At 34.7% G+C, this 17186-nt stretch overlaps 1 protein-coding gene across 5 annotated transcripts; it reads left to right on the top strand.

The window, feature by feature from the left end:
* The first annotated feature begins 84 nt into the window (after positions 1-84).
* LOC127847653 (uncharacterized) lies at positions 85-16565 on the top strand. 5 transcript variants are annotated; one of them, XR_008034102.1, is made up of 6 exons: positions 168-302; positions 11672-11998; positions 12594-12920; positions 14078-14194; positions 14688-15736; positions 16088-16565. XR_008034102.1 is itself a non-coding variant. In XM_052379706.1 (5 exons), exons 1-5 carry the CDS (start codon positions 166-168, stop codon positions 14777-14779), a joined length of 870 nt encoding a protein of 289 aa, XP_052235666.1. In that variant the 5' UTR covers positions 85-165; the 3' UTR covers positions 14780-16565. The 5 variants fall into 5 exon arrangements, 2 of the variants coding, with proteins under 2 accessions (XP_052235666.1, XP_052235665.1); XR_008034101.1 differs by having other exon boundaries at positions 14688-15927; XM_052379706.1 differs by having other exon boundaries at positions 85-172; positions 14688-16565.
* The last annotated feature ends 621 nt before the right edge of the window (positions 16566-17186 follow it).

Here is a 17186-nt window from a genome sequence, read left to right as displayed (position 1 = left end):
GGGATAATAGTGCACTAACCAATCGCCTTGATATGACATAAATATATTTGAACACGAAAAACAATCTCATTAAACAAACAATAACCACTGCGTAAACAGTGGCTATCTCCGCATGCGGAATCACGGTAGCGAGCTGTGCTGGGATCCCGTCAAATCTTTGCGCGGATGCTGGGTAATTTGATTTCACTTACTTTACTGTACGATACGATGACTATTTAATCTCATATATATGGCTTTATAGTGGTGATCGGCAAATATGTATTTAAGATTGCTAATTTCGTTCTTACTGTTGGTCAATGTGGGTATGTATATTGTATATTGTTTTATTGATATTTTATATATTATAAGTCAAATATCGGAAATAATAATAATGTAATATTTAGTAAGTGATTTGATATGTTCTATACTATTATTTTGTTTGCGATATGCTCTTTTTTAATGATAATGCAAAGCAATGGTTAAAGCCACACAACGTATTTGGTAAATTTAAGTATAAATAAGAAACATAATTTATCTATGCCAATCTGAAAATATATGGGGGTTACAAGGTAATAATCCTTTGCGCTTTAAAACTTAAAAGTAATCGCGTTTGTCGAAATGGGCGTATATGTATAGAAATGCTACTTTCGGTTTAAAAAATCTTAGAGTTTGAAAAATAATAAATTACTTGCTAACAAGGCTATAGATTTAATTATATTTATGCCAATAAGAATATATCTGGTGGTAACAAGATAGAAATCCGTCTTTTTTGCGCTTTAAAACTTATAAATAATCGCGTTTGTCGAAATGGGCGTATATGTATAGAAATCCTACTTTCGGTTTTAAAAGCTTTAGAGTTTGAAAAATAATAAATTACTTGCTAACTAGGCTATAGATTTAATTTTATCTATGCCAATTAGAATATTTCTGGTGGTTATAAGGTAGAAATCCGTTTTTCTTGCGCTTTAAAACTTAAAAATAATCGTTTTGTCCCGTAATCGTTCATAGTTCATGTACGACACATAGTTACTAGCAATGTTCATTACTCTTAAATTACCTGTGTGTAGCCTATTATTCGATATCTCGTCATGCGCGAATTGCCGAGATGACGAGATTTGCATTAACTACCATTTTCTCGTGTCACGCATGGGACAAGTCGGTCCCTCTCTTTTATGTTGGTTTCTCTGTATAATGTAGGATAAAATATTCAGCAACACCATGTATCAGTTTCTAGTCCAATTTAATGTCTGACTTAACTAATATTTCGGTTATACAAATACGTTGTGATTGCTACATGATTGTGTCTTTTTCCAACTATCCACCTCTAGGTCTAAACGCTAACTCCGTGTTTCCCTCTAACATCTGTCCCGTGAAACTCAGTTATGAATCCCATTGGTCAGTGTTCTATGCGTGTTTATTTCTCATTGGCTGAATTTCAACCTACTGGAGAAGTCACTATTCAAGTATGCACACGTTAAACAGCATTGTGATACCAATAAATAATGCAAATACAGCCTAAGGCTTGTGTCAACAACATTGTAACCCCTTTGTTGTTAAACATACACCAGATCCAAATATTTAATCTTTTGACCGTCATGCATACTCGCCACTGATATACTTGTCAATATTTCGTACATAAAGAAAACCCAAATATTTCACCCAATTTCTCATCATTATTTGACACAACTTATCCTCTCAATTGGATTTTTATGTATTTTAGGATACAGAAAAATCTTTAAGAATGTAAGTATGGAAGTAAACGAAAACATATTAATACATACGATGTAGAAAATCAAACACGCAAACATGAAAACATCAGTGACTAAAACATATATATGACGAAAATCTGCAAATTATTAATGAAAGTTTTAACGAATGTTTCTGCTGAAATAATAAAACGTCGGAATATTTAAATAGTCAATGTCAATCACAATGACGTGGAATGCGTCACTGATTTGGGAAATCCGATACGAATAGTGTCCATTTTTGACATCTTTGCTGGAGGCGATGTGGCGTCTAGGTGAAGAGATGAGATGTCCGGTTGGAGAGTATGTGACATCTGGTTGTAGATGGTAACATGCAGTCGATTGAAGATGTCGGCTTCCGAATTAAGACGATGATGGTCGGTCGGAGAAGCTGTTGGTCCTCGGCTGTTGCACGATTTAGAATACTTCAAACGTTTTATTATAAAGAGTTCTGCAGAATGACTGCGCTCATGACTGTAGTATTATATTAATTGTTTATGTACACGTAATTAAGGTAACACACACACACACATAGACGATCAAATGTTCACCTAATATATGTACAACGTACGCGCGATTTTTCATCATCAAGTCCTTTCATATCATCGTATCTTTAAAAATCATTTTCGACGACGCGTGAAATGTCCATTAACAGTCCACTCGTTGTATGGTACTGATACTGGTTCACAATTTAGATCAATGTCGACAATGTTGATCCTAATTGAAATCGTCTGTTACGTCATCTGATTCTCGACGGATACATCGTCGTCGAAGATATCTGTATGTCGATGACATATTCTTCTACTTTGTCGGGGCGTTAAGATCTGATCACGATCTCAAATGCGTTATGAACGCATGTTGCTGCAGGCAAACCACGCCAACGATGTCAGGAGCGCTGCTTTTCTCCTTAACTTGTATCGCATTGGCAAATCTTATAGGGTCAATTACATGAAATGATAAACGGGCCTTTTTTTACATACTAATGGAATTTGCTATATAAGCACTCAGACTACTTATCACACCTATGATAAGATATACCCAAATAAAATTAATGTGCTAAAAGAAACGCGATTCTCATGACACAAATTTATTATGTTTTATTTAAACTATACGCATTTGTCTATTCAATAAAATGCATTGTGCTTTATTATGTTTTATTAACTTAGAGAACAAAAATTTACAAACAAAATCCCTTGTCTTAATGTAGTTATTCTTATAACGAAAGGAAAAAGCTATAGATACGATCAGTATCAAAAATTTAATGAATCATAGCAATATAGTTGTATCTTTTGTATTATACTAATAAAAGATACAGTGCGTTGCTTTTAAGGATATTTACAAACTATATTAAAATGTTATATATGCTGAAAATGGTTTTTACTTGAGCGCTGTAGGGCATACGCTAGTGTTGGTTAATGTCGTTGTCAAGTGCGTTGTCATAAACTAGTCTGATACGATACTAAAGCGTCGGTCAATATGATTAGATCGATAAACGATACAGGTATTTTGCGTCGTTTGGAATGATACCTAACACGTCTATAATCAATTTTGCAGACCCCGATATACATTCAATCCGATCTTGCATCGTTATGTACCTTGGGAAATTGGAATAACACTAATGAAATCAATTATTTAAATTTCATTAGTTTGAAGTTATGTTGACCTACGAGCCTAATTGTGATATAGAACTATGACCGTATCAACAGATGTTCCCGATAATTGCATAACATTGGGGAAATGAAACCATATTTGCACAATAAATTATTCAAACTTCATTATTCGGTGTCAGAGCTGGTTGCTATTGCGCACGGATAATTGGCATTTCACCCGTATACTAAAGTATGACATTTTCATTTCATTCTAAACCCGTAAATCAATGCTAATGACGATACATTATCAAAATCGGACGATACCGTCCTCTATAATCCTCTTTTTACATATTTACTACATATACATTCAAAACATATTTCTCTATATACAAAAATTTGGGAGTCTTTGAGTCTCGACATCTATTTCGCTTTATTTTGTAGTCCATTCATTTACATGTGTTCAGCCATTGTCTGAAGGCACGTGAAAATTGCTTTCTTCATGGCGTTATTTGACCGTGAAGTCCTTTTTGTCAATTTTCGTTTTTTGTGTTTTAACGCTACCGCGTCAATTTGCATCTGATCATCTGATGAATCAGTTTCGAACCTACGTACAGGTGAGTTTTGCGAATTATTGTTATCGTAATGCATCGTATCTGATTCGCTGGAGCTTGATTGTATATCCGCGAATTGTTTGTTTCGTAAATGTTTTTGCAATTCCGCAAGCGGAATGTTTTCCTCGTTATCCGTGTTATCTCTAACCTGACGGGTCTGTTGCGTAATTACAGGTAACCCATGTACTGACGTATTTGAATCGCTATCAGAAGATAATGTGTCGTCCGCAAAGGCTAAATTTGCTTTTCTAATCGGGCGCGCTAGTGGTTTATCTATCATTGGCCATTTATCGATATTTGCGTGCCTTATTTGATCAGCGTGGACTTTAATAGTTGAGTTGTCTAACTGATTCTTTATTACGTATGTTAACGGTGACTTTTGTTCGATTATACGATCATATGGTCTCCATTTACTGTCTCATTTATTTGTACGTTGAAAGTGTTTGTAGTAAACGGGGTCATTGATTTCGAACTTAATATCTTTCGTATTTTTATTCGCATAATCAGCTTGTCTACGTTTCGATTTTTGAATTTGAGCACATACCTTTTTAAATGATTTGTGTTGTTCTTCTAATATTATTTTATGATAATCTTCACTGTGATATTTACGCCTAGGCTTTAACAAGTTGTCTATTGGAAGAATAGGGTCTCTATTAAAAAGTAAGAAGAACGGTGTGTGCTTCGAAGTCTCGGATGTACTAAATCTCATTGCCGCTAAAGACATGTTTAAATGTAAGTCCCATTGTTGTACATTTTCTTGAACCCGTTTGGACAGTATATTGTTCATAGTTCCATGTGAACGTTCGTTCATGCCATTAGCTGCAGGATGATATATTGTCGTCTTTACGTGGTCAATGTTCATTGATTTTAATGTTTCAGTGAACGCTGTGCTCGTGAATTCTTTTCCGTTAGCAGTTATAATTCTTATAGGGCAACTATGACGGCAATAAATCTCGTTCATTAACAGGTGTATTACGCTATCGGAAGATTTATCTGGCGATGGAAACCCTTCTATGTATCCGGAGTATTGATCTACGAAACATATTATATATCTATTTCCGGAAAGCGTTTTCGGATATGTCCCGCATATATCTATGGAAACAACTGAAAACGGAAACGGCGGTATTGAGGTATGCGACGATATGGGAGCTTTAATTGCTTTTAAGTTTCTACTTTGACATATAATGCACTTTGATACATAATCATTTAATTCTTTGAACATTTTAGGCCAGTAATATTTCTCTTTTAGTGTCTGAAAAAGCCTTTGAGACCCAGGATGCCCGTTTTCATCTTGATACTGCTTGACAACTGAACAAGTCAGGTGTTTAGGTACAAAAAGCCTGAGAGTAGGTTCCTCATCTACGTTTGATATGTAGTACAATATTGCATCGACCGTAATATATTTATCATCTTCATTCTTGTTCTGTTTCCCTAATCTTAATCTCGCTTTAATTTCAGGTATATGAGGGTCTTTTTCTTGTTCTATTTGCATATTAAGCCCTGATATGTTATCGTTCGTCGCTGTGTTGTCGGCTGGGAGGGGCTGCGGGGTAATAATATTATCAATTATTTGCTTGTGGTCAATGTTTGTGGAGTCGATTACATTAATTTCGCGTGTTTGGTCACTTTTATTTATTTGCGAATTAATCGTACAATGTTTATCGTTAATATCTAATTCTAGTTCTGTTTGAACGCATTGATTATTCTTTATTTTGGTTTTTGGGGGTCGGCTTAGAAAGTCGGCAATAATATTCTTTTTTCCCGGTATATATTCAATTTTGCAGTTGTAACCCGCTATACTTAAGGCCCATAATTGTATTTTCTTGTTTTGCATCGGACTTTCCAAAAGAAATTTTAACGGTCGATGATCCGTCTTGATAACAAATTCGGCGTTGTGTAAATAATGGTGTAATTTACTTAGACTGTAAAATATGCTGTAACATTCTTTTTCAATAGTACTATATTTGCATTGTGTGGAGCTTAATCTGTGCGATATGAAAAATATCGGCTTTTCGCCCACATAATCCCCGGTCTTGTTATTCCCGCATTTTTTAATTAAGCAAGCTCCAACGCATTTATCAGAGGCATCAGTATACAGTATATAACCTTTTTTTTGGATCAGGGTATGAAAGATACGGGATTTGCGTAAATGAGTCTTTTAATTGTATGAAACTATCTTCGCATTGTTTTGACCATTTAAATGGGACATTCTTTCTTGTGAGATTAATGAGAGGCTCGACTACTTCTGAATACGACGGACAGAATCTCCTATAAAATCCCGCTGCACCTAAGATAGATCGTACATCGCGCACGCACTTTGGCCTAGGGAATTGTCGGATCGCTTCCACTTTTAACGGATCCGGCCTTATACCGTTTTGATCTATGATGAAGCCTAGGTATCTAGTCTCTCTTTGTAAGAATTGACATTTTGATAGTTTAAGCTTTAGGTTATGTTTACTGAGACTCTGTAGTACCGTATTTACGTGCGCTATGTGAGATTGCAAGTCAGGTGAGAATATTAGTATATCGTCTAGATACGCCACAGCGAAGCCCTCACAACCTTTGAGTACTTTATTAGCCAATTCTTGAAATATAGCACCGGCGGAGGAGGCACCGAAGGGCATAACATAAAATTGAAATAGACCCCTGAATCCCGAAGCAAAAGCCGTTTTTTCGCTGTCCTCTTCCTTTATAGGTATTTGCCAATATCCCGATATCAAATCTGAACTGGTGAAATATTTACTTTTACCTAATAATGCCAATATATCATCTATTAATGGTGATGGATAAGCAATTGGTTTTGTAATTTTATTAAGCTGTCTGAAATCGACGCAAAACCTTTTCTCGTCTTTATTATCTTTGTTTGAGTCATGGTTATTTTTCTTTCTATCTACTAAAACAATAGGGAAACTCCACGGACTCCTTGATGGACTTATTATGTTTGCAGCTAGCATTTCGTCGATGGCTTTATCTATGAATACCTGATTGTTTAATGGTGTTCGATACGGTTTCAATTTAATGGGCGGATGATCCCCTGTATCTATGGTAAATTCTATCGCTGAAGTTTGTGTTAATTCTAAATTATTTCTTGCGAAGAGAGTTCTGTGTTTTAAGAGTACCGGTAGAATATTTTCTTTTTGATTTTCATCTACACGTAAATCTGATAAGATTTCATCTTTAGATAAGCCTGATTTCGGCTGATTATTTTTGATAACTTCTTGTACTGAGCATATTTCATTATCATTTACCGATTTTATTCGCCCTATGGCACAGTGTCGTCTAAGCCTTATTGTTTTGTGCGTATTGTTTATATTTAAAATGGGAAATTGTCTATCACGCGTTGTCTTGACTACTGAATTAACAATTGTTAAACCAGGTTCATTATCAAAGAAAGAATTGCTTATTCCATTGAATTCATAATTTGTATTTGAACGTATGCAGTTTCTTTTGGCTTGAGCAAAGAGTCTATATGCAGTTTGTGGTTTTAACACAGTATGGCTAGTTAATCTTGCTATCGTTGAAAGGTGTACATCTTCTTCTAGAGGTACATAACAGTTATTAATCCTCAGACATCCTAAATCAAAGTATAAACGGACACCATTTTCTTGTAAAAAATCTCTTCCTAAAATAACATTTCTATTAACGTTACTTACTACAAAAAACATGTGCTCTTTATATATGCTCCCTATTTTGAATCTCAATTTTACACATCCGTGGACATATAATGAATTTCCGTTTACCGACTTTAGATTTACTTTTTTAATTATCAGTGCGGGTTTTTGTTTTAACATATCATAAGTACGTTTGTTTATCAAGGACACTTCAGCTCCACTATCTATTAAGCTCCTAAATTGATAACCACCTGTTGAAATAACACAAGAATTTGGACTACCACACAAAGCGATATTATATGTCTCGACTTTTTCATTCTTACCATAGACCCCTTTTTGGTAAGAATTTACTAGTTTTTTCGATTAATGTACGTTTTTCTTTGGGTACATTCTCTACTAAAGTGTCCTAATTTACCACAATCCCAACAATCAATTTTATCTTTCCAATTTTTGTCATATTCGTTATTGCGCCCGTTACCGTTTTTATCTATCGTATGACAGTTCCGCCGTACCGTATATGCACTTATCTCGCGTTGCCTACGGCGACAGATTTCAATAGAATGACCGTGTTTCTTACAATATGTGCAAACAATAGATGACCTAATATAATCGATATCTGTCTGAATATTATCGGTCGTAATGTTATTATGTCTATTTACCTGTGATCGCAACTCAAATCTAGCTCTGACACTTTGCTCATGCATAGCGCTTTTTAAAGCATTTGATAGGGTTGCATGATTTTCGCGCGTTAATTTAAGTCTCAAATAATCGTGCGATAATCCGTCGATAAAAATTTCTACTAACTGTTTTTCTATATAGTCTAAATTACCTTCAATATTTTCGTATGCATCAGTCGCAAGAGATAAAAGTCGCTCAGCGTATATTTGGACATTTTCGTCGGTCTTTTGTTTAGTCGTCTTTAATAATGAGAAAGCGTATTGTGGGTCTTGAATTTCTGCAAATCTTAATTTAAGCTGTTCCTTTAAATCTGTCCACGTCCCTGTCGAATCATCAGTCAAAAAACGATGTATGTAATCACTAACAAGCCCTTTACTAGATTGGTAAGCAACACATTTTAATTTATTCTCATCTAAATTGGTAAGTGTTCCATATTTTTCTGCATTTTTAATCCAATTTTTAAATTCTTTTGAATTTCCATCAAATGATTGTACCACCTGTGAAATAGTCTGAGTGCTTATGGCCGTTTTAACATCTTTAATTTGTTCATTCAAATTTTGAAATAATTCAGGGATTATTTGATTTGCCATTTTGATACAAGCTTTAGGAAATAAAACAGTCACTCACCGGAAGTTGCAGAATATGTGCGGTCTGATGTCGTTGTTCCCGGCTCACGGTCGTTGCTACTGGTTACAGAAGTTGCCGAAACGGAGTTTCTTCGCGTTGTTTTTCATGGCTTCGTAATCGTTAGTGGTAGTATTTCTTTGTTCGAATCCTTGGTTCACGAGCACCATTTAACGTCCTTTGTCCCGTAATTGTTCATAGTTCATGTACGACACATAGTTACTAGCAATGTTCATTATTCTTAAATTACCGGTGTGTAGCCTATTATTCGATATCTCGTCATGCGCGAATTGCCGAGATGACGAGATTTGCATTAACTACAGTCCACTCTCGTTATCTCGACATCGGATATCTCGATATTCTCGATATGTCGAAGTAAGTTCAATGTCCCAACTTTTTATCTTCTTTATCTATATAAATAAACATCGCATATCTCGATTTTCGTTATGTCGAATAATTCGATATCTCGATATAAAATTTTGTCCCGAGTCCCGATATACATGTATTTACCGTGGTTTATCTCGAAGTGCGAATAACTGTTCCAGTGTCGGCAAAAGGTGTGAACAAATGTCTTTGATTCTTCACCGCCCCGCTTCGCCCAGCTGCACACGATACTGTGCGGTAGGAAATTGATCCGTTCATTGCATCAATGATCACACGTGTGTAATGTCGTTAGCCCTTAACACTTAAGTAAGGCCTGTCACTTTTACTGTCACTTTAACATCAGTTAACTGCAATTAATACACAGGCTGTATGTAGATCTGGGGATGTTCAGTAATAAAGATAATAAAGACAAGACTCAAAATGGCTTTTCATTTTTATTTGATCCTGTACTAATAATCGATTGAACTTAGCATTTCAAACTACAAAATGTGCATGTACAGTTCAGTATTCCGGAACGTGATTTACGCATGTTCAGATGGAAAACCCTCGTCTTGATTGGACGTCAATTGCATCATAACTTTAAATAGCAACATTACCGGATGTTTACTCGACAGTTTAGAAAAATTATAACCGCATGTGTTCATGCAATTCTGTAATACTTAAAACGTCATTTAAGCATTTAAATAGCAAAATTAATCGTACCTCGTAAAAACGCGTATATATCAGGTAGTGAGTATTATGCCACACGATGACGGCTTTAGTTAGACCACTTAGCAGGTATTTAGGTGTTAAAAAACAAGGTAAATTTTCGTCTCATTTTTTCTTTGAAAACGCCTAATCGGATATCTCGAACTTTCGTTATCTCGATATTTTTTCTTGTTCCCGCCGACTTCGAGATAACGAGAGTGGACTGTACCATTTTCTCGTGTCACGCATGGGACAAGTCGGTCCCTCTCTTTTATGTTGATTTCTCTGTATAATGTAGGATAAAATATTCAACAACACCATGTATCAGTTTCTAGTCCAATTTAATGTCTGACTTAACTAATATTTCGGTTATGCAAATACGTTGTGATTGCTACATGATTGTGTCTTTTTCCAACTATCCACCTCTAGGTCTAAACGCTAACTCCGTGTTTCCCTCTAACATCTGCCCCGTGCAACTCAGTTATGAATCCCATTGGTCAGTGTTCTATGCGTGTTTATTTCTCATTGGCTGAATTTCAACCTACTGGAGAAGTCACTATTCAAGTATGCACACGTTAAACAGCATTGTGATACCAATAAATAATGCAAATACAGCCTAAGGCTTGTGTCAACAACATTGTAACCCCTTTGTTGTTAAACATACACCAGATCCAAATATTTAATCTTTTGACCGTCATGCATACTAGCCACTGATATACTTGTCAATATTTCGTACATAAAGAAAACCCAAATATTTCACCCAATTTCTCATCATTATTTGACAGTTTGCCGAAATGGAGGTTTACGAATAGAAATCCTACTTTTGGTTTTAAAAGCGGTACCGTTTAAAAAAAAATAAATTGCTTGCTAACTATGAATTAAATTTAGATCTAATGACAATAATGCACACTTTCAAATTGCATCTATATGTATTGATTAACATGTATTTAATTTCAAGGTGTTTGGCTTGAAACAAATGAGTGTAATGAACATGTATGTTTGTTATCGCCATGTGCCTTATTACTGAAACATATTTGGTGATAAGTAATTTGAGCAAATTTACTCAAAACAAGTATTATGAAGGCCTTTCTTTGCTCATCGGTATTTTCCTCGACTGCGTCACTTAGTATAATTACATAATCCATACAAATGTGAAATTTAACTCATGAGGTGTTTGCATAACTGTTTTATTTTTGGGGGTGCTTAATTGCTCAATTTATTGTATCGTAAAGTACACAAATAAATAGTGTATAAAACGCATACAATTCAAACTATAGAGAGCACATAGAATCCTTTTAAAACGCAATTAACATTCAAAATCAACGAATATTTCGTAAAATAATGTTGACCAATACAAAATCAGTGTTCCATAGAGCAATAACCAAACTTTCAACGCTAGATGTGGTCTGGTAAGATAGATTTAACATGATACAAATTGCTCTTTTTTATTCTTTGAATGGTACAATATTTTCCATTTTAATTTTCCGCAGTGATATATAATTATACGACACTCACACACTAACATGGTACATGAACATAAGTTGACTATATTATACCACAAAAAATAAATAAAAAAGAGCAAAATAATGTATCTTGTTAAATCTATGTTACCAGACTTCATCTAGCGTTTAAATTTTGGCTTTTGCTGCAAGGAACAATGATTTTAAGGGTTAACTTTATTTAACGAAATATTCGTTAATTTTGAGTGTAAATGGGGCTTTAAATATAAATACAATTCTATTGCAATTTTGACAATTATTCAGCTGCGCAAGCAGTGACCCTTTATGCAGACACGACAGACCTGTCAGCTGGTCACCCACCACATCTCACCTGTCAACATTACTACGACCCACTCGTCTCGTGGTGGCTAAATGGAAAAATAGCTCTGAGCTCGCGAGTAAACGGAGAAGACTGCATGAATAGCCCAACGAATCCAGATTATCTGGCCGACTGTATCTGTACAAAGTCAGTGCACTCATGCACACTTAAGTACTTGTCCTCGTCTAACGTTGGTGACCAATGGGCATGCTCTATTAGCGATTGGAATGGTACTGTTATAAAAAGTAACATTCTGATATTAACATTGCCAGGTATTTATGACACTATATTTAGTATATGTTGAGTCTCTGAATAGTTAACAATTGAAACACACTTATCTTCGAGTTAAAGTTTATATGATTGTATTTCATCAAAGCCCCATTAGCTCTCAACATCAACGAAAAGTTCGTAAAATATTTCATAAAATATATGTACACATAAACGCTCAGTATTCCTTATAGCAATAGGCAAAATTTCATTGCTAGATATGGTCTGCTTACACAGACTTAGAATCGTAACAAGATACAAAATGCTATTTTTCATTAGTTTATGGTACAATATATTCAACACATGTTATTGTAACTATTTAGTGTTCCTTTGTCATATGAATAAATATCGTTGCGAGAAATTAAAATGGAGTATATTGTACTACAAAAAAATAAAACTAAATTATTTTGTATCTTGCTAATTCTATGTGACGAGAACACATCTAGCGTTGGAATTTTGGCTATTGATATAAGGAACACTAATGTTTTATGGGATAACTGTCTTTTACGAAATGTTTTAAGAAATATTTGTTGATTTTGAGTGTTGACGGGGCTTTAAAACAATAAATACTATTTTATTGCATTTTTTACCATCATTCAGCTGCCAAATCGGTGACCCTTTATGCAGACACGACAGACTTGTCAGCTGGTCACTCACCACATCTGACTTGCCACCATGACAATTACCCAATTGTCTTGTGGTGGCATAATGGAGAAATAGCTCTGAGCGCGCAAGCAAACGGAGGAGACTGCCTGAATATCTCAACGAATCCAGCTTATCTGACCGACTGTACGTGTACATACACAGTGCACACATGTACACTTAGGAACTTGAACAGGTCTAACGTTGGTGACCAATGGGCGTGCTCTATTAGAGCTTCGGATGGTACTGTAATAAAAAGCAACATTCTGACATTAGAATTGCCAGGTATTCATGACACCATATTTACTTATTCATTTATACATGTTGCATATAAAACGTTTGTTTGTTTACATCTAGCTAGCTCAACATATATGTCGATGGATTTTATGCATATGATTGACACTGACGCAGAGTAATGTCATATACTGGAAACCCCTTAAAACGGACATCCCATGTATCATAATGAAAATTAGGTTTAGAGGGGAGTCAGGTTTAGACGTGAAGTATTGTAATTAAGTATATGTTGAGTCTCGGATTGGTTAACGATTGAAACACACTTATCTGCGAGTTGAAGTTTCTATGATATTATTTTATTAACAAACTGCTTGTATTGTGAATAATGCACCTGACTCCAAATCTTATGTACTGCATATTCCAGGATGTTTTACATTTTAATAAAAATGTTTATTTCAACATAAATGAAGTGTCCCTATCCTGCTCAGTATTACTAGAAACTATATAACCAGTGTGAATCTTAGTTTTAGTGTTTATTAAGGCAACTTTTACATAGAGGTAATTTATTTAACGAATACTCTTTTTTGGAACAGTGTGTGCTTTTGTCTAGCAACAACATGTACGGGTGATCGAATGACAATGTTTATCCGGATGCTGTTAATTTTACGATTCTAGTAGTCCTCGTTTCTACTTTACCTATTTTAATATTGCCCATAATGCTTGCCTATGACATATTGTCATGTAGTTTCTCTGCATAAATATATATTGACGTTGATCCAAGATATACTTGGATGCAGTACAGTCAATTTTAAAATACAATATAAAAATTATTCAATTATTATGTGATGAATCGATGAATATATGACATTATATTGCGTCAGTGTTGCACATTTCTCGTTTTCCATACAACAGCAGAACTATACAACTTGCATTAACTTTAGCATATAGCAACGTAGACTAGGCAAAAAAAGGTACAAACAGGTGAAATATTTGTCCAACTGCTTTATTGCCAAAGCAACAACATAATTTAAATATACATTATCTCCGGACGGAAGTGTATGCCTTGTTTTGGAACCTTGCTTACTATGTCGTGAAAATCGTCTAAAAATTGAAATATTTCTTAACAATAGAAAAGATAACTTTTTTACAATTGCCCCAAAGCGTTTATATAGATTATATAGTAAATTCAAGTAATATTTTATTTTAAGAATTGCCAAGAGGAAATAGTGCCCAAATAGCAGTGATTGCTGGCTCGGTTGGTGGCGCTGTTGGTGTACTTATAATCAGCGTTGTTATGGTCACCATATGGAAGCGTAGAGAAAACGGTATATATATCTCACATTCTCAGTTTGTTGTACACTATGAGTTTTTCTGGAAGTATGCTTGTTATGCATGTTAATTATATCTCAATGAAACTTGGATTACGAGTGCTTACGTAAAATACATGATGAATAATCAACAGTACGTTGATTATGTGCGTTGCTATTAATTTTTCAAAGCCGCATTAACACTAAATGTCAACGAATATTTCGTATAATAGTTCGTAAAATAAAGTTTACCCATACCAATCAGTGTTCCTTATAGCAATAGCACTAATTTCAAATCTAGATGTGGCCTGATAACATAGATTTAACGAGATACAAAATTCTTTTAATTTCCCGCCCGCAACGATATCTTTTCATACGAAACACGAACACTAACCTTGTACATTAACATGCATTCAATATATATTGTACTACAAAAATAAAAAAGAGTATTTTGTATCTTATTAAATAATGGTGGTTTACATTTTTATTATCAATAAAATTTATTTTTAAGATAATCGCAGTGATAACCTGGACCTGGTTCCTGATTCGTCGACGACCCAAGTTAAAAGCATAAATAATGCATATCATGAAATTGAAGATTAGTCGATAGTAACTATTTTACGTTAAAGCCCCATTTATACTAAAATCAACGGAAATTTCGTAACGTATTTCGTAAAATAAAGTTACACAATAAAAACTCTACGTTCGTTATAGCAAAATCCAAAATGTCAAAGCCAGATGTGTTTTGGTAACATAGATGATTGTAGATACAAAATGCATGTTTTTAATTGTTCGTTTCACAATAACTTCCATTTAAATTTCTCGCACTGATATCTATTCGTACGACACATGAAAACTAAATGATAGGATTTAAGTGTTCTTGTGTCGTATGAATAGATATATTTGCGGGAAACTAGAATGAAATTAATTGTGTCATAAAAAATAAAAACGTGCTTTTCATATCTATAAACATCTTGTTACCAGACCACATCTGGCGTTGAAATTTCGGCAATTGCTATATTGAACACTGATTTTTAATTTATTAACTTTATTTTAAAAAATATTATACGCAATATTCGTTGATTTTGAGTAGTAAAGAGGCTTTAAGCGTGTTATACAAATGAAGCAAATACGTGAACAGCAAATCACTTGTGAAAAAAGATGACTTTAAGTTAAATCTATTAAATACATTTCCGTCGCCATAACCTCCCATGTCAGTGTGCCGCTACAATGGTTTATGCCAAATCAAAACGTGTATTAGGAGGTATACGTTTTTGTGTAGTTATTATGTGTGTAATGTACCTCATGAATTAATGTTCTTAATTAATGTGATGCTCCATTAACTTTAGGCTTACACAATACAACCCCCCCCCCCAAAAAAAAACAATATGTATCATTTCTCGATATCAAACTGCTCATCGTATTAAATAAATGCCTTACAACGTTCGATAACAACTGATCACGCCTTACTATGACTGGACTAATGACAGACCACGCCCCCATTAGTAATTGGTGATATAGTTGTTGTGATTTATTTTCAAACAAGGCTTTGTTTCAAATGTTACGGACATAACATTCTCAATGTATTGCTTCTCGATATCAAACTGCTCGTCGTTATAAATAAATGCCTTACCTCGTCCGATAACAACTGATCACGCCTTACTATGACTGACCTAATGACAGACCACGCCTCCATTAGTAATTAGATATAGTTGTTGTGATTTATTTTCAAACAAGGCTATGTTTCAAATGTCACGGACATAACATTTTCAATGTATCGCTTCTTGATATAAAACTGCTAGTCGACTGATCACGCCTTATTATGACTGACCTAATGACAGACCAAGCCTCCATTAGTTATTTGTTATCTAGATGTTGTGATTTATTTTCAAACAGGGCTATGTTTCAAAGGTTACGGACATAACATGCTCAATGTATTGCTTCTCGATATCAAACTGCTCGTCGTTATAAATACCTGCCTTACAACGTCCGAAAACAACTGATGACGCCTTATTATGACTGACCTAATGACAGACCACGCCCCCATTAGTAATTGGTGATTTATTTGTTGTGATTTATTGTCAAACAAGGCTATGTTTCAAATGTTACCGACACAACATTCTCAATGTATCGCTTTTCGATATCAAACTGCTCGTCGTTATAAATAAATCCCTTAACACGTCCGATAACAACTGATCACGCCTTATTATTACTGACCTAATGACAGACCACGCCTCCATTAGTAATTGGTGATTTAGTTGTTGTGATTCATTTTCAAACAAGGCTATGTTTCAAATGTTACGGACATTACATACTAAATGTATCGTTTCTCGATATCAAACTGCTCGTCGTTATAAATAAATACCTTACCACGTCCGATAACAACTGATCACGTCTTATTATGACTGCCCTAATTACAGACCACGCCTCCATTAGTAATTAGTTATTAATGGTGTGATTTATTTTCAAACAATGCTATGTTTCAAATGTTACGGACATAATATTCTCAATGTAGCGCTTCTCGATATCAAACTGCTCGTCGTTATTCATAAATATCATATAAAGAAGTGAAACTCCAGCAGCTTGAGCAGTATTGAATTCTTATTATATACAATTAGTTGGTCCTTTATTTAAGGCAGGTGACCAATGCCTTACCACGTCCGATAACAACTAATCACGCCTTATTATGACTGTCCTAATGGGAGATCACGCCTCCATTAATAATGGCTGATTTAGTTGTTGTGATTTATTTTCAAGCAAGGCTATGTTTCCAATGTTTAGGATATTACATTCTAAAAGTATCACTTCTCGATATCAAACTGCTCGTCGTTATATAAAATGCCTTCCCACGTCCGATAACAACTGATCACGCCTTATTATGACTGACCTAATGACAGACCACGCCTCCATTAGTAATTGGTGATATAGTTGCTGTGATTTATTTTCAAACAAGGCTATGTTTCAAATGATACGGACATAACATTATCAATGTATCGCTTCTCGATATCAA

The sequence above is a fragment of the Dreissena polymorpha genome, chromosome 10 (assembly GCF_020536995.1).
Source record: "Dreissena polymorpha isolate Duluth1 chromosome 10, UMN_Dpol_1.0, whole genome shotgun sequence".
Classification (NCBI taxonomy): Eukaryota; Metazoa; Mollusca; class Bivalvia; order Myida; family Dreissenidae; genus Dreissena; species Dreissena polymorpha.
This window is presented reverse-complemented; position numbering and strand designations above follow the sequence as displayed.

What these genes read in the sequence shown, in the direction of transcription:
- LOC127847653 (XM_052379705.1), top strand. Translation starts at nt 257, where the DNA reads ATGTATTTAAGATTGCTAATTTCGTTCTTACTGTTGGTCAATGTGG. An exon ending in CTTACTGTTGGTCAATGTGG is followed by an intron (nt 303 to 11,671) that starts GTATGTATATTG and finishes ACAATTATTCAG; the next exon opens with CTGCGCAAGCAGTGACCCTT. An exon ending in TCTGATATTAACATTGCCAG is followed by an intron (nt 11,999 to 12,593) that starts GTATTTATGACA and finishes ACCATCATTCAG; the next exon opens with CTGCCAAATCGGTGACCCTT.